Raw genomic sequence first — 16,620 nt, 5'->3', positions numbered from 1 at the left:
TTTTCTTTCTTTTTTTCTATTCTTGCACTTTTTTTGCCCCGTGGAAGGATGATTCAGTATTAGTAATTATCAAGAAAGGAAGGCTTTATCACTTGAGAATAGTAATTGTTAGTAATTATATTCACATTTAATAATACATATATTGAAAATATTATGACATAATACTTTTTGGAAAAAATATGTGATGTGTCTAGAAAAATCTACATATCTTATTTACACTCCACTAAAATTTGGGTGATATCCCGAATTTTTCTTCTGTTATATTAAATTATGAGAAATTATAATCACAATTTTATTGCTATTTTTACTTTTCATGATTACTTTCATGCCATACATTCAAGGTAAAAATGTGAAGGGAAAGATAATGTCATATTTTTGGATTCAGTGTTTGGTATATTAATAATTATTTTTTCAAATAGTTTTTAAAAGTCTATATTCATAGCTCATCAAATATTTTATAGTGTATGGAGTTGGAGATTTTGTGATTAATTTACAGTCTCCTTACTTTTGAGAAGAAGATCCTGTTTTCTGGCCAGAATGTCAAGGTTCAACAGTGTAATGCAGTTTCTAATAATGAATATAATGTAACCAATAATCTCCTTTAAGTGATCGCCACAGAAAAATTCAATAGCAAACCTTACACTGCCCTTGTGCATCAACCAGGAAGTGAATACGCTCATATGTTTGAACTCACTTGTGGAGTAAAGGGTTTTCAGAATTCAGATTTTTTTTTCTGAATGTTTATCTTTCCTGTCCCTTAGATCTATTACAGGCACAAATCCCAAGGTTTGTTGTTGTTATTGTTCTTTTGTTTGTTTGCTTTTTTGTTTTTTGCTTTGTTTGGTTGGTTGGGGTTTTCTTTGAATTTGTATATATCTTTTTGAAGTATCTTGAACACATTTTTAAAATGGCCCTTACTTTGCAGAATGATAGTAATCTTTTGACACTTTCTCCCATTTATTCTCAAATCCTGTGAAGAGTTAAATTATTCTAAGTGCCTACCACAGATTCTACTAGAGAAGGTATACTTAAAACTCATTTGCTATCTAAACCAATACTACTGTTTCTCCATTCCCATCAATATAAACCATCCTAGTGTGGGTAGTAAATATACAAAACAACTGGATTTTAAACTGTCCTTTATATCTTTTTGTTTCTTTTCTGCAGGCTCTTAAACCTAATCTACAATGGAAAAATTCCTTTTTTACCTGTTTCTCATTGGCATAGCTGTGCGAGCTCAGATCTGTCCAAAGCGTTGTGTCTGTCAGATTTTGTCTCCTAATCTTGCAACCCTTTGTGCCAAGAAAGGGCTTCTCTTTGTTCCACCAAACATTGACAGAAGAACTGTGGAATTACGACTGGCAGACAATTTTGTTACCAATATCAAAAGGAAAGATTTTGCCAATATGACCAGCTTGGTGGACCTGACTCTATCCAGGAATACAATAAGTTTTATTACACCCCATGCTTTTGCCGATCTACGAAATTTGAGAGCATTGCATTTGAATAGCAACAGATTGACTAAGATTACAAACGACATGTTCAGCGGGCTTTCCAATCTCCATCATCTGATCCTAAACAACAATCAGCTGACTTTAATTTCTTCCACAGCGTTTGATGATGTTTTCGCTCTTGAAGAGCTGGACCTGTCCTATAACAATCTAGAAACGATTCCCTGGGATGCTGTAGAGAAGATGGTGAGCTTGCATACTCTTAGTTTGGATCACAACATGATTGACAACATTCCTAAGGGAACGTTCTCCCACTTGCACAAGATGACTCGGCTAGATGTAACATCAAACAAATTGCAAAAGCTGCCCCCTGACCCTCTCTTTCAGCGAGCGCAGGTGCTGGCCACCTCAGGAATCATAAGCCCATCGACTTTTGCATTGAGTTTTGGTGGAAACCCCTTGCATTGCAATTGTGAGTTGTTGTGGCTGAGGCGGTTGTCCAGAGAGGATGACCTTGAGACCTGTGCTTCTCCTCCACTGTTAACTGGCCGCTATTTCTGGTCAATTCCCGAGGAAGAGTTTTTGTGTGAGCCTCCACTCATAACTCGGCATACACATGAGATGAGAGTCCTGGAGGGTCAAAGGGCAACACTGAGGTGCAAAGCTAGAGGGGACCCTGAACCTGCAATTCACTGGATTTCTCCTGAAGGGAAGCTTATTTCAAACGCAACAAGATCTCTGGTGTATGATAACGGAACACTTGACATCCTTATAACAACTGTAAAAGATACAGGTGCTTTTACCTGTATTGCTTCCAATCCTGCAGGGGAAGCAACACAAACCGTGGATCTTCACATAATTAAACTCCCTCACCTACTGAACAGTACCAATCATATCCATGAGCCTGATCCTGGCTCTTCAGATATCTCCACGTCTACTAAGTCAGGTTCAAATGCTAGCAGTAGCAATGGTGATACTAAAATGAGTCAAGACAAAATTGTGGTAGCAGAAGCAACTTCGTCAACAGCGCTACTTAAATTTAATTTTCAAAGAAATATTCCAGGAATCCGTATGTTTCAGATCCAATACAATGGTACTTATGATGACACCCTTGTTTACAGGTAAGAAAAATATAGCTATGTTGGATCATTGCTGACCATGATAATACAGGGTTTAGAAAGCACTACTGCTTTGTTCTGTTTCTAAATTGACAGCACTATTCTGTGCTGTAATTGCAGCAATTTTGACTTTATATTGCATAATGTAATATATGAAATGGTGAATTATTGTGATTGACATTATTTTAAACAGTACACATTTATATTTAATATTATGCTTCTTTTTTTTAACCTCACATGAGGGATGTGACTCTCAGACAATAAGACAGATAATTTAACATTTCAAAAACATACCAGAATTTACACATCCACATGAGTATTCTTTCCTTCAAGGAAGTCACGGTGGGAGGCTATCCCATTACCCCAATGATGCTGCCACTGCTCAAAGCAGTTTTGGAATTATCTTTAGAACCTTCGGCATACTATTTTGAATATCCTCAGTGGTGGCAAATCTTCGACTTTTGAGGGTGAGTTTCAATTTTGGAAACAAGCCTATGGAGTCAAGTCTTATCAATAAGGTGGGTGATCAAGATGGTTGCTGCCACTTTTGATCAAAAATAAACTGGACGTCACTATAAAGTAATGAGACTGATTCTTTGAGTGATTGAGTTATGTGTGTGTGTGTGTGTGTGTGCTATCTCATGTGCATGGGTTCTTAAGACACTTCCAAAGAGGATGTTCATTGTTTTTTGAACAGTAAAAATATCACTGGGCATTAGTATGAAAATACTCAGACAGAACAGTGATGGAGTACTTGTATCTGCTAATGGATTTCTGGTATGTTTTTCTAAAGTTCAGCCTCATTGATTTGTAGTCACATTTGACCAATTTCCATTTGGAAATTCACATTTTTTATTTAATATAATTTTACTCTTGACAGATTATTATTACCGCCAGGAAACAATGTAAAGTCACCATTTTGCGAAAAAGAAATAACATTTTTAGATGAGTTTAGTTCCTGTATAGAGTACTTAAATTTTTGAAAATAATTTCCTTTTCATTCATGTCTGAAAATGAGATTAATTTCTTAAAATAAGTGTGAACTCGTGAAGAAAATAAAAAGCATCCTAGCTAGCTATGTAATCAATCCTGGGCCAGGTTCTACCTGGTTGAGTTTTAATTTCCTATCTTTAAAAAGAACGATTAGGCTAAGTGGATTCTAATATCCCTCTCATCAGTAAATGGATGTGGTGGCATACGATGACATATGAGCATTAGCGGAATGTAGTTTACTCCTGTCTCCCAGGCTCTCCACAGGCTCCACAGATGAGACTCAATCCGTGCTCCATGAGCAACACTCAATTCCCTACACTTCCTTGTACTAACTATACTTTCTAGGTGCTAACTCTGTGATAAACTGCAGTATGCTTTCGAAATCCCAAAATTGTAATCCTGTTGTGAGAAATAAATTGTTCATAATCCCGAGAACTTTGGTGAGTTCCTGAAATGAGTGGTTTTCTTCCCTAAAATGTTTATATCCGTTCCATTGGGCTTTATAGGCAATCAACATTGATGTGATTAAGTGCTTAGTGAGAGCCAACAGTTAGAATACACTCACTGAATGGCAGTAGTGACTTTTGGTTATGGGTATAAGCTCTTATAAGTTTTCTGGCACACTCAGAACACACTGTCTAGCTTATATCCAAGTTTTTTTCCATGGTTTGAAATTTCTATAACTCATTTTTGGAAGAAATTATAGTTCCACCCTTTACTTCCAAATTAATTTTACTTTAAATTGTATTTGGTTGCACCTTAGGAAGAAATCTAGCAACAAACAGGAATGCAGAAAAGTAGAAGGAATTCCGAGATATCTCTAAACCTAAAAAGTGTTTCTTGATGGAGATTCTCACCTGAATATGGTAGCTGGATGAATTCACACTCTTATCAAGAGCTTGATTTCATCATGTGTCCTGGTTACTGCTCACACATGCACACCACACTCATTAAAACGTATGGGGAGCTAAGGCGTAAGAAATCACGATGTCTGTAAATAAAATCTGTTTATCCTTTTAACAGTAGAAGTTATTAAAGCTATCCTTAGTAGGTACCATTCCATAGCTTGCTTATTACTGATTTGGAAAGCAAATGCTCAGAATTGCTGTTTCATTCTCGTCGCTAATGTGACTGTCAGTGTTTTCTCTTTCTTCAAATTGCCTTGCAGTCATAGAGGTGTTATAAGTGCTAAATGGATTTGTTTAGTAGTCAGATAATGTCACAGTCACACCTTTCAAAAGCAATTTGTCATAAATGATTTTTTAGCAATGGCTTTTATTAGGAGTTCTGCTTTGCCAAGCAGTGTAATTAGAAAGCTTGTCAAGGCATGGTGCAGGCACCATTAATATAATGCAGACTGTAACAATGAGCTTTCAACTATTCTAACTGGGTAAATATAACATCAGATCGCTTTTCCATATTTCATATCTGTTATAAATGTGCTTATCTTGATGCGTTCTGAAGGAGACAGAACTAAAGCCATAATAACTTTTTGTATATGTGTCTTGTTCTGTTTTTAATATTAACATATATTCCATTGTCCCTCAGAATGATACCTCCTACAAGCAAAACGTTTCTGGTCAATAATCTGGCTTCTGGAACTATGTACGACTTGTGTGTGTTGGCCATATATGATGATGGCATCACCTCCCTCACTGCCACAAGAGTCGTGGGTTGCATCCAGTTTACTACCGAACAGGATTATGTCCGTTGCCACTTTATGCAGTCCCAGTTTTTGGGCGGCACCATGATTATTATCATTGGTGGAATCATTGTTGCATCTGTGCTGGTTTTCATCATCATACTAATGATCCGGTATAAGGTTTGTAACAATAACGGGCAGCACAAGGTCACCAAGGTTAGCAACGTTTATTCTCAAACTAATGGGGCTCAGACGCAAGGCTGCACTGTCACGCTGCCCCAGTCCATGTCCAAACAAGCCATGGGCCATGAAGAGAATGCCCAGTGCTGTAAAGTCACCAGTGACAATGTGATTCAGTCTTCAGAAACATGTTCGAGTCAGGACTCTTCCACCACTACCTCTGCTTTGCCTCCTACCTGGACTTCAAGTGCATCTGCCTCTCAAAAGCAGAAACGAAAGACTGGCACGAAGCCAAGTGCTGAGCCGCAGAGTGAAGCTGTCACAAAAGTTGAGTCCCAAAACACTAACAGGAACAACTCAACTGCCTTGCAGTTAGCTAGCTGCCCTCCTGCTTCTGTCACAGAGGGGCCCACATCTCAAAGAGCACAAACCAAGCCAAGTAAGTTTCTCACCATGCCTGTTGAGAGAGCTAGAGCCAGGCATGGGTCCTCTCTCAGTGGAGGATTAAAGGAATATTATCACTATGGTAACTCACTGAAATTATATGAGCAGTCTCCTAAGAGAAACATGTGCATGAATGGGATGTGGACTGAGCCCTGCATTTCTGATCTTTGCTATGAAAAAGTAACTATTTCAAATGTGGCGTACATATAAGAAAGCTTTATATAATCTGTTATTTCTCTATGAAAAGAATCAGTGAAAACTAAAATTTGAAATTCTTGTCTTGTCTCTGATACTTGGACTTCAGGTTTCTTTAAAACCTCCTAAGGATGAGGCAGCGACTATAATACCTCCCTTTACATACATGAAGATCACATAAATAAATTGACAAGTGTGGTGGTAAGCAAGAGACAGGCACAGTGCATTCCCCGACACCAAGGCTAATATTGAGACCCCGTGTCAGCAAATCATATTTGAAAAGTGATCACAGGGCCAAGAGGTGTTTCGGTCTGTAAAGCACCAAGCCTGCTAACTCTGACCACTTAATGAATAGAACCCCAAAGTGGAAAGAGATGACCAAGTTCTTCAAGTTGTCCTCTGACAGTGATGCCAGTGCCCCCACAGTCCACACAAAATAAACATTTGTTATGGTAAATGTTCTCACAGGAAATGTCTTACATAAAAATTAGATTTCTAGTAGTTTAAAGAGAGGTCTGTACATAAAGAATTGACATCTTAAAATGAAGGCACTGTATTACTTTCAGTGGTAATTTTGTTGTAAAGAACAACTCAATGTTTAAATTTATTACTCCAAATAAGTGCTTCCAGAAATGCTAAAGTAAGTAACCTTCTAAGAACACTCTTCGTTTTGCGGCTAAAATTGTTGTAAGCTACTTCTCATTCATAACCCAGATTTTTTTCAGTGCAAAAGTTATAAAAGGAATTCATTTTGAATCCATCATATGTACTAATCCATAGAAATATAAAGGTGATCACATTTATTCTACACACAATTGTTGAATGAATGTGATTTATATTTTCTTAACACAGGTTAAAGAATCAGAAAAATGTAAGCCTGCTTTTACAAACAGGCGCTTGTCTTTGTCACTAAGTGAAAACAGGACTCCTAAAGGGGGAATTATCACCTTAACAAATGGTAGAAAATTCTCTTTTTCTCTTCTTTGCTATAACTCTGCTTCTCAATGTTTGTCTCTTAATGTAAATGCATTTTTTGAAGCCAAAGACTGTGGTAAATGTAATCATAACTCATTCAGCATAGGGAAAATGCAATATTTTAAAGAATATAAAATTGGTTCTGTTTCCTTGAAAATACATTCGTGGAGATTCTTTGAAGTCATGATGATTCACATATATTTAACTCTGTGCTGCTGTTAAGAAATAATAGGCATGGTTTTATTTTTTTTCCTTCTATTTTTATTTTCTTTGAGACTATACGTTTCTAAAAACTTAGACCCTTTACTTGGCATAGAACATCATTCTAGGCATACTATAAGTGGGTGCTTTATATATGATAATAAATCGCAGGGAAAATGAGCTTAGCATAAAAGTTGATGGTATTTGTTTTGGGTTTGGTTTTCTTATTATTGCTTGTTTGTTTTTTTGTTTTCATATGACACAAGTTATCATGTTTCCTAAGGTGACCCCAGACCCACTGTGTAATTAAGAATACCTTGAAGGTTTTCCCATACTCTTGATTCCACTGCCCAGGTGGTAGGGTTAGAGATTTGCCCATCACATCTGCCTCAAAATGATAGTATACTAACTCACAATGTTCAAACATTACTTACAGCTGAACTTTCAAATCATTAGCTTTATTTTTGCCTCTATGCATACGCAAAACATTCAACTAATTTTTATTTGTCAGAGGTGCATCTTATATGTGCTTTCTCTTGATGCTCTTAAATGAGAGGTCAAGGAGAGGCAATTGGATATAACTACAGTGCCCTTCTCAAGATTTTTTTAGAGGTTGCCCACTGGTTCTACTTTCTAAATCACATTTCTTCCTTAATTACTTTTTATTAAGCAAGCCTCATCCTCCTTCAGTGTTCCTGTAGATAGCTCCTTGGGGAAAATATAAGGTCACCTATGTGGTTTTTGTTCATGAAAGCAAGGCACCTCTCAAGGTGGCTTGACTTTCAGCAAAGTTGAAGTACTAGCATCTAACTCCAACTCTGCATTTTGAATTCACTCTGCTCACATTATTTCTAATGAGCTACTGATTGGCAACAGCATGTTAATAATCTCCCAATTCCGAGATTTGCCACTATCATACTAAACTCTTGAGTGGGCCAAAGTTTCCTAGTCTTCACAAGGAAATGGTTTCTGGAGGACAAAAAGACCATGAAATTATACAATACAAAACAGGCAAACCTGCATGAATGCTCTAAATTACTGGAAAACTTAGATTTTACAATTTCTTTGGTTTTAAAAATGGTCATCTTGCTTATGCTTCTCGTGGAAACATGATTGGGAATATTTCATTTCTGATAGAAATTTAAAAATATGCAAGACAAGCATATGGATATTATTTTAACTAAAGTCAATAAGTAATTAGTATTTTAGTATTTTCATGAGACTAAGGGTATATTTACCGAATCCTTGAATGCTTATCTCTTAAACATAAATAGCTAAGCCTGTGTTTTAACCTGTTTTAACCTTTTGCAGAAGTTTTTATTTTGAGAAATCAACAAAGACTAGGCTATCAGGAAAGTCATCTGGTCTTCATGGGCATTTACATGAGAGCAGTTTTGCTTATGAAGATAATTAATGCTGTTTATTCCAATGACAGACTCAGAATAAACGCTTGCTTGATTAAAAGAGTAAATGAATAAATACATGAGTAGCTCTAGAGATGGAGGTATTATTATTACCATAAACAACAGTTTTGACTAACATTGTGATGATTGTGGTCCACAAATTGTTACCACAGCAGAGATTCTGTATTCTCCTTGCTTTCATTTTGCCATGTAATACTTTGTTTACCTAATCTATCATATATTGAACATGCTGTTTCCTTTTTATTCTTTCTGACTATAAGCAAAACGAATATATTATTTTTACTTCCTTTTTCTGGAATATTTAAATTTAATTTTAGTCATATAACCTTATCAGCTTGTTATATGCAAAAACATACATATGCTCTTTTACCTTTTACAGCATATTTTAAAAAGTATATGCCCTGAATGTTTAGACAAAACATTATGTATTCCTCTCTAAATGGTTTTGGTTCTTTGTGAATAGCTGAATTTGATTTGAATATTCCAAAGCATAATTCACATGGTATCATGGAGGGGGAATACAACCTTCAAAGTTTTCACAGTGTTCTCAGAAATAACAGGTTGTTTCAATGACTGTTGTAGCTTGAACCTCCAAATTGATTAATATGTAAATAAGATGTTTAAAACTGTTGAAATTAGATGCAGTGATGAGTAACCCTAACATGGTTCAGTTTATTTTTTATTGACTTTTTAAAAGAGGTCTTACTAATACATTAAACCAGTTGATTTTATCTATTTTAAGGTAGAGTTTGACAAATTTTAGAACATAATTTTGAAGTATTCAGTGCTATCCAGTAACACAGAAATATATCCAATAAAATATTTGTATTGTTTCTGAAATAATTCACTTTCAAAACTTTAACATAGTTTTCCCCTCTCTAAAATATTTTCACTTCAGTATTTAGCACTCATACAGTACTTGCTGTTAGTATAATTTCAGTCATTTTTATTTGGTGAATGCTATGCTCACAAATGCCAGAAACAAAAAAAGAAAAAACATTATTTCTAATATGTTCCAGAGAAAACCATGAGTCTGTTGTTCTTTTAAATGTACTTATTTTGGGAGTGTGGTTACACACCTTTTCTCATTTTACACATATGCTATGCAATTGATGTAATTATCCTCTACATCATACCAAGTAAATTAATATTTGTATATTTGATTAAATTGAAGGAATTATTAAATATATTTTGACTCTACCATAATCAAATTCTCTAAACATATTTCTCTCTGTACCTTTCATGGAAATCTTAATCTTTAGGGATTATTGTAAATTTAAATAAATATTTGTGCTCATTGTGTATATATATAAAAGCTTATATATAAAAATAAATTAATATTTCATCTTTTCTAATATACTTTACACAATCTGATAGCCATCCTAATAGACTATTAACCCTTTCATTCTCAAATAATTAAGTTTTTTCATAATAACACATTATCAAAGAAATAGAATATAACCAACCAGGGTTGAGTTAAGATATTGAACATTTACAATCAAGTGGTATGTATTCATAAGTATTAATGTAGTATTTTATTCTTACTTTCACTTAGAAATCGATCACATAAGAGTAGTTGAAGACTAAATATTAACAAATGTTTAAGACCATTTTTTATCTTTATGTGCTAATTATAGATGAGTTCTGTTAACTTTGAACTCTGTGGTTTCTGTGTTTTCATAGACAGTTCTGCAGCTGAAATGCTAATTAAGGGATAAATAGAAATAGAACCCCAACTGTCTTATTGAATTGGATTGATCCTATATTAAGAAACATATTTATATGCTAGAATAAATGTTTTGAAACTAATTGTTACACTATTAAATATTTGATATCGCTATAGAAAACCATAAAAATAGAAAATCAAATTACTATCACACAAGTGACTGTTCATCTCAGTAACCAAAGTGAGTAGAGTATTAGTGCCGGAACTTATGGAAGAAAAAAGTAAAGAATTGCTCATAACATTGAAAATTTCATTCCCAGATGCTTCGCTGACTAATGTTGACCAGAATGTCCAGGAAACACAGGTGAGAATCTTATTAATTGCTATTCATTTCAAAAACCAGAGAGACATGCTATTGTATGCATGAAATTTTGAACTGCTCATGTATCAGTACCCTGTCTTGAGACTGCCCATTAAATGAAGTGCTTATCGGTACAAACTTAAGTATGCCTGAATTCAGTGAATTTTCAAATCACATCTGGATCTACTCCTGATGAACTGGAATGTTGTCGGGATGAAACATAGCTCTAATTATGCTGTTAGTGTGATCCTGAAGTGACTCTTATGGTCATTCCTGATTCATTCCTGATTTAAATCACTTTAAGAACTATTTCTGTACACAGGGATATCTCAGTATGAATAGATGATCCATGGATACATGTGTGACATATGCCTGACATCATCTTTGAAAGGGCATACCAAGCCATGTCTCTCGTTTTGTCTTAGTCTGGATGGAGATGACACGTTTTGCCCTGTTGAAAAAAGATGGTTTTCACTGATCTGTAAAATGAATGAAACCGTTTGACAGGGAAGCGATTCTTTGCACATGCCTTACTTGTGGCATTATTTTTTATCAGCCACCAATTACTCTTCTTGAGAGATTTTTTTTTCAAATGAGAATTTGATTTCTACAATTTTAATTGGATCAGAGCGTGTGTTTCCAGAATGGGGGAGCACCGAAGCAATCTGTTCAAACAGCTGGAAGTGTCAGCCGTTTGCCGAGGTTTGGAACAGGGAGAAAAATCTGTTTTTAAAAACTGAAAACAGCAACAACAAAAAACTACGTGCTTTCATTGTCAAAGGCATTTTTTTGTCCCGTCTAACATCATATACATGAAAACAGTATTACTTTTCTCAGTGTGTCACAGTTTTCCCTAGTAAATTCCATCGCTAAGCCAGAGCAAACGTTCTAAGTATCACTTCATCCCTCGCCCTATTATTGAGTGTCTTAGAGAACAGATGTCTCAGGAGAAACCAAGAGCAGCAAGTCTGAGTGCCGCAGACGGCGCTGGCCTGAAGAGGGCGCATTGCCTCTCCACATCGTTTCTCTTTCAGTTCAATTTCCCTACTCTGCACATCCCCCCCTCCCCCTTCTCTGTCTCTTTCATTTCCTGGGTGCTCATGGAGCTCCCCTCTCCCTCCTCCTGCCTCCTCTTCTTTCTTCTCTTTTTTTCTCCCTGCTCTATGTATCTTCCTGTCTTTCTCTTACTTTTTTTTTTATGTGAAGTCATTTTATTAGTGATGTACAAGCAGCAATTAAGTACACGAAACAACTGTTTTATTTCAGAATACTTAAGGAAATGCCATGAAATATACAGTGAAATGTCACAGTACACTTAGTGAAATACACACACGAAGTAGAGGACAATCTTAGAGGGTTACCATTGTGGCATGCACACCAGGATGGAAAGGGGCAGCCACTTTCACATACCTCTGGCAAGAACGCAAAAGGGAGTTAACACATCAGAGCTGGGAATTCGTAATGTTTCTTAAAATATTCATCCATACCTATGGTGTCACAACTGACGTTATTAACACAAGATGGTTATATGTATAGCCAAATAAAACCTGAAATACTCACTTACTTTTAAAAGTTTATTTATTGTTGAGGATTGGGCATCCAGTTTACCTAAACAATTAGGTCGCTCAAATAAGGGTTTAGGTGCAGGTAATTTCTATAGCAAAAAACATTTCAAAGTGGTGCTAAGTGTGATGCTACAGAGAGAAGCATAAGAGCGAATACTCAAGGCGTATTAAAATTGCCAAATACAAGTTGCAAACACATTAAAACGGCATTACACATCATCGTGATAGTAGTGGAATTTAGAACTTAGGTTTTGTCCTCAATCTGGAAAATTTTTGCCCTGCTTCAGAAAATAAAACTTAGTCAATGCGATAGATTCATAAGAGTATTAACAATGTGTTTTCATCGCACAGGATATAGTGTTCTTTATAGAAATTTTGAGCATGTGATTCGAACAAAATGTCCGCCACTATCTACTGCCAATATACATATTATAACAATCCAGAACATCACTCAGTCATTTGTCTTTTGCTACGAAATTTCCATGTGGGTTCTGTTTCTTATTTGAGTGAGGGGAACATAATGGAATATATCAGTCTTTAAAATTCTTTTTTTGTTTGTTTTTGTGGTTCTTTTTTTTTTGTATTAATTCTTGATGATAAACTTTAGGGTTTTTTTTTTTTTTTTTGGTTTTTCAAGACAGGGTTTTGCTGTAGTTTTAGAGCCTGTCCTGGAACTGGACAAGACTAATACATTAATGTCAAAGAACTATTTTATTTTCAATTTTTCTATGATATCTTCACTATAATCATTATCAAGAAATTCCATATGGAAAAAAGAAAAAAGGATGTTGATCAAATCAGTGTCAAAATCTCATTCATTCATTTTCCAGTTCTCATTCAGTTTATGTGTGTGTGCATGTATTTTTAAGTTGCTCTGTGACCTCACTATAGTATTATTGGAACATGTAAGTTATTTTGGCTATTGTGGGCCTTTGATTTCCACAGTGGTCAGCAAGATCAAGGCAATGACTTTCTGAAAAGGTTGTGACCTTCACTCTCTCACACTTGCCCTGTCTGAGTGCTCTATTACTAGTGCAGGAGGGGCCCCAGAGCAGAACAGAGCTTTGGAGCACAGATTCACAGCTAGGGCCCGTCTCAGGTCTTCCACACTCATGGCATGTGTTAAAAGGAATTTTTATCATACATGGAGTGTTTGAAGCAGAAGTTTATTTTACAAAGTGCTCTGTTCTGTTTTTATTGTCCTTAAGGACCCTTTTTAACTTAATGTAGAAATAAAAGAAGCCTAAAATAGTTTTATGAAATATATAAAATTATTTTCTTTCTAATTAAATTTGTTCTACTTTATTATATTTTATTATTACATAAGTTAATTTTAAAATTTAGATGTTTTCATAACTTCTCTACTAATGGACAACACCAGTTATTTTTTCCAGGTTTTCTGTATAAAGGATCTGAAACATAAATAAGTTTCATTAAATGTGCAACTACTCTTTGTTATAATCAAACTATGTGGGGAAAGTCCAGATTTTAGCATATGAGTGTGTCCCTATGCAGTTCACATGAGTGATATTTTACCTACAGTCAGTTGTTTGTTCAACTGAGAAGAATTAGTACAAAGTTTGAACTCTGAATAGCTCTTATTTCCTATGTAAGTTTGCTTGAAGTGTGTTTGTGTGTGTGTGTGTACGTGTGTGTGTGATCTTGTATTTGCCTGTTCATATTTTGTAATGAATACAGTAGAATAATCACATACTATGTTTGTAAACAATATTTAGCTTAATTTATCATGATCTATCTTCATGCTATTTGGAAATATCTGTACAGAAGAAAATACAGAACTCCAGGATCTACAGATAACCTGTAAGAATTACCTCCTTTGCTTAGAGGGCATAACGACTCTATAGAAATTCTCCCATCTCACTTAAAGACACTCAGAATAAAGACAGTGATAGGAGTTTTTGAATAACCCATTCAAATTTCCTCTCTATTGGAGTATATGGCACTTCCTTTTAATATTTTTACATTAAAAGAGTAGTTGTCCATAATTGTTCTGCATTACACCCTTTCTTTGTAAAATTTTGTCCATCACCTAATTATCTTGACATCAGAATTTTAATATTTTTTCTTTTTGCTTCATGAGTTTTTGCTTTTATTAAATTTCTTTAACTTAATATTTAGTATAATTCCATCTTGTTTATTATAAAATATTTACTAATAAAATATGAACAATAATTTTGCTATTTAATTTTACTGATATGAACTATGCTATGAACCTGAGATATTATAAGCAAAAGATATAACGTATTTCAAAGTACTTTAAGCATTTATGGTTTACTTTAGGTAAAATGTATATGATAATAATATCTGAATTTACTTAGATCCTCTGGTTCTTCAACTATCTTGAGTTATTGAATACATCACTTTAAACACATTTAAGCATTCATTGTACCAAATCAAGCTAAAGTATTTATACTTCAGTATAAGAATATCTCCAGTCCTAATAGATTTTTGGAGATGTTTAAAAATTCTACAATGACAAATATTTGAGATACATATTCTTCAATACCGGACTCTAAAGGATTTTCTCTATTGCATAAAAGAACAAGCTTCCAAGTGTCAATGCATAAGCTTTTAATACATCATTGACAGGTACTATGAATTATAGATTAATATTTCTTACACAGTATAACAACCTAAAATTTGTGCCCCCAAATAATCCACATATGTAGGTAATTAAGTATTTTGAAACAGTTTATTTATGTTTATTTAAGTGTTTAGCAATTTCATGGATATGCAAGATGTGTCATAATAATTTTCCTCTACACTGTGCTCCCTTATCCACTCCCAATCCTGAGGACCTGAACACCTTTCTTTCCTCCCCTTCCCCCCGTCTCCATCACTTTTATGGCCATTGATTTAGACTCAGCTTTCTAACATAAATATAAGAAGGGGTTTATTGACTGATATGGCCAACTTTTCAGTTGCTAAAATACCATAGAAAATGAAGAATGCCTCCCCACAGGAAAATGTTAAGGGCCAATGGCGTGTCAGAAAAAGGTAGGGCCTCATGAGCAACCCCGCAATCCATGGTACAATGTTGATGGCCCCATTCCAGTCTGGTCTTACACAAGAGGCATATATGGTTGCTATGAGTTTAAATAGTGCAGCATGAAATATACACTTAAACAAAATAATATAATTTAATCTTTATTGCAGTCATAAAATTAACTTTAATAACTTTAACACATAAGTTGTCTCGGTATGTTTTATTATCAGTTTGGTATAAGATATTCAGTAAATTGAAAGTTTTCTTTCAATTATGCTGTTCATTTTAAAATCCTTAAATTGAACCTTTTACAGAGTGAGGTAACCCAGACTCATAAAGACAAATGTAGTACGTATTACTCAAAAGTGGATATTAGATGTAAAGATAAGGATAATCAAGCTACAAACAACAATCCCAGAGAAGCTAGGAAACATGGGAGACACTGAGAGGGGCAGACGTGGAGGGTCCCAGGAAGGAAAATAATTAAGTTCTCCTGGTTAAACTTGGAGGGAGTTATGGAAGGGAGGTGACGTGGGATGGGAACATGAGGGATCAAGAAGACCTAGATGGGGAAGGGATGGATGGGGAGAGCAATGAAAGAGGTATCTTGATAGACAAAGCTGTTATGGGTTTAGAGAGAAACCTGGTATTAGAGAATTTCTCAGAAATCCCCAAGAATGATGACCCCAGTCAGCTAAGACTCCTTGCAGTAATAGAGAAGGTGTCTGAAGCCCTTTCATCAAATTAGTGACTACCCTAATTGTCATCATTAAACCTATATCCAGCAACTGATAGAACAAATGCAGTGACCCCCAGCCAAGTGCTGGGCTGAGCTCCTGGAGTTCCCTTGAAGAGAGGGAGGAGGAATCATATGAAAAAGGGGGGTCAAGAGCATGATGGGAAAAAATTGCAGAGACAGTTACCTGAGCTAGTGGAAGCTTATGAACTCTGGACTGACAGCTAGGGAATCTGTATGGGACCGAACTAGACCCTTGGAATGTGGGTGAGAGTTTTGTGGCTTGATCTGTTGGGGGACCCCTGGAAGTGGCACCAGGAACATCCCAGGTGCATGACCTGACTTTTTGGAGCCCATTCCTTATGGTTGGATACTTTTCTCAGCCTTGATATGATGGGGGGGGGGGGGGGGGGGGGTGGATAGAGGTGCTCGGTTCTGCTTCAACTTTATTAACTCACCTAAGAAGGCCTTACTTACTATGAGGAGTACATGTTCTTGAGAAGGGAGGGAGGTGGTGAGGAGAAGAGGAGGGAGGGGGACAGGACTTGTATGTAAAATGACAAGTAATTTTTTAAATAAAAATATTAAAAATCATTTGTATTTTATGTCCTTGAAAATGCATGCTTCTTTAACATTTCCCTTCTTTTCTTTAAAAAGAAAAT

General features: G+C 35.5%; 1 protein-coding gene across 1 annotated transcript in view; it reads left to right on the top strand.

The window, feature by feature from the left end:
* Lrfn5 (leucine rich repeat and fibronectin type III domain containing 5) overlaps nucleotides 1-10,716 on the top strand; it is a 97,044-nt gene extending 86,328 nt beyond the window's left edge. The window contains exons 2-4 of the mRNA XM_038338130.1: nucleotides 1,168-2,572; nucleotides 5,111-5,823; nucleotides 10,610-10,716. Of these exons, the coding sequence (XP_038194058.1) occupies nucleotides 1,188-2,572; nucleotides 5,111-5,823; nucleotides 10,610-10,716 (2,205 nt within the window). The 5' untranslated portion in view covers nucleotides 1,168-1,187. The remainder of the gene's footprint in view (nucleotides 1-1,167; nucleotides 2,573-5,110; nucleotides 5,824-10,609) is intronic.
* Nucleotides 10,717-16,620: the final 5,904 nt, after the last annotated feature.

This window comes from Arvicola amphibius, chromosome 7 (assembly GCF_903992535.2).
Source record: "Arvicola amphibius chromosome 7, mArvAmp1.2, whole genome shotgun sequence".
Lineage (NCBI taxonomy): Eukaryota > Metazoa > Chordata > Mammalia > Rodentia > Cricetidae > Arvicola > Arvicola amphibius.
The sequence above is the reverse complement of the archived record's forward strand: the minus strand, read 5'-3'. Positions and strand labels throughout refer to the sequence as shown.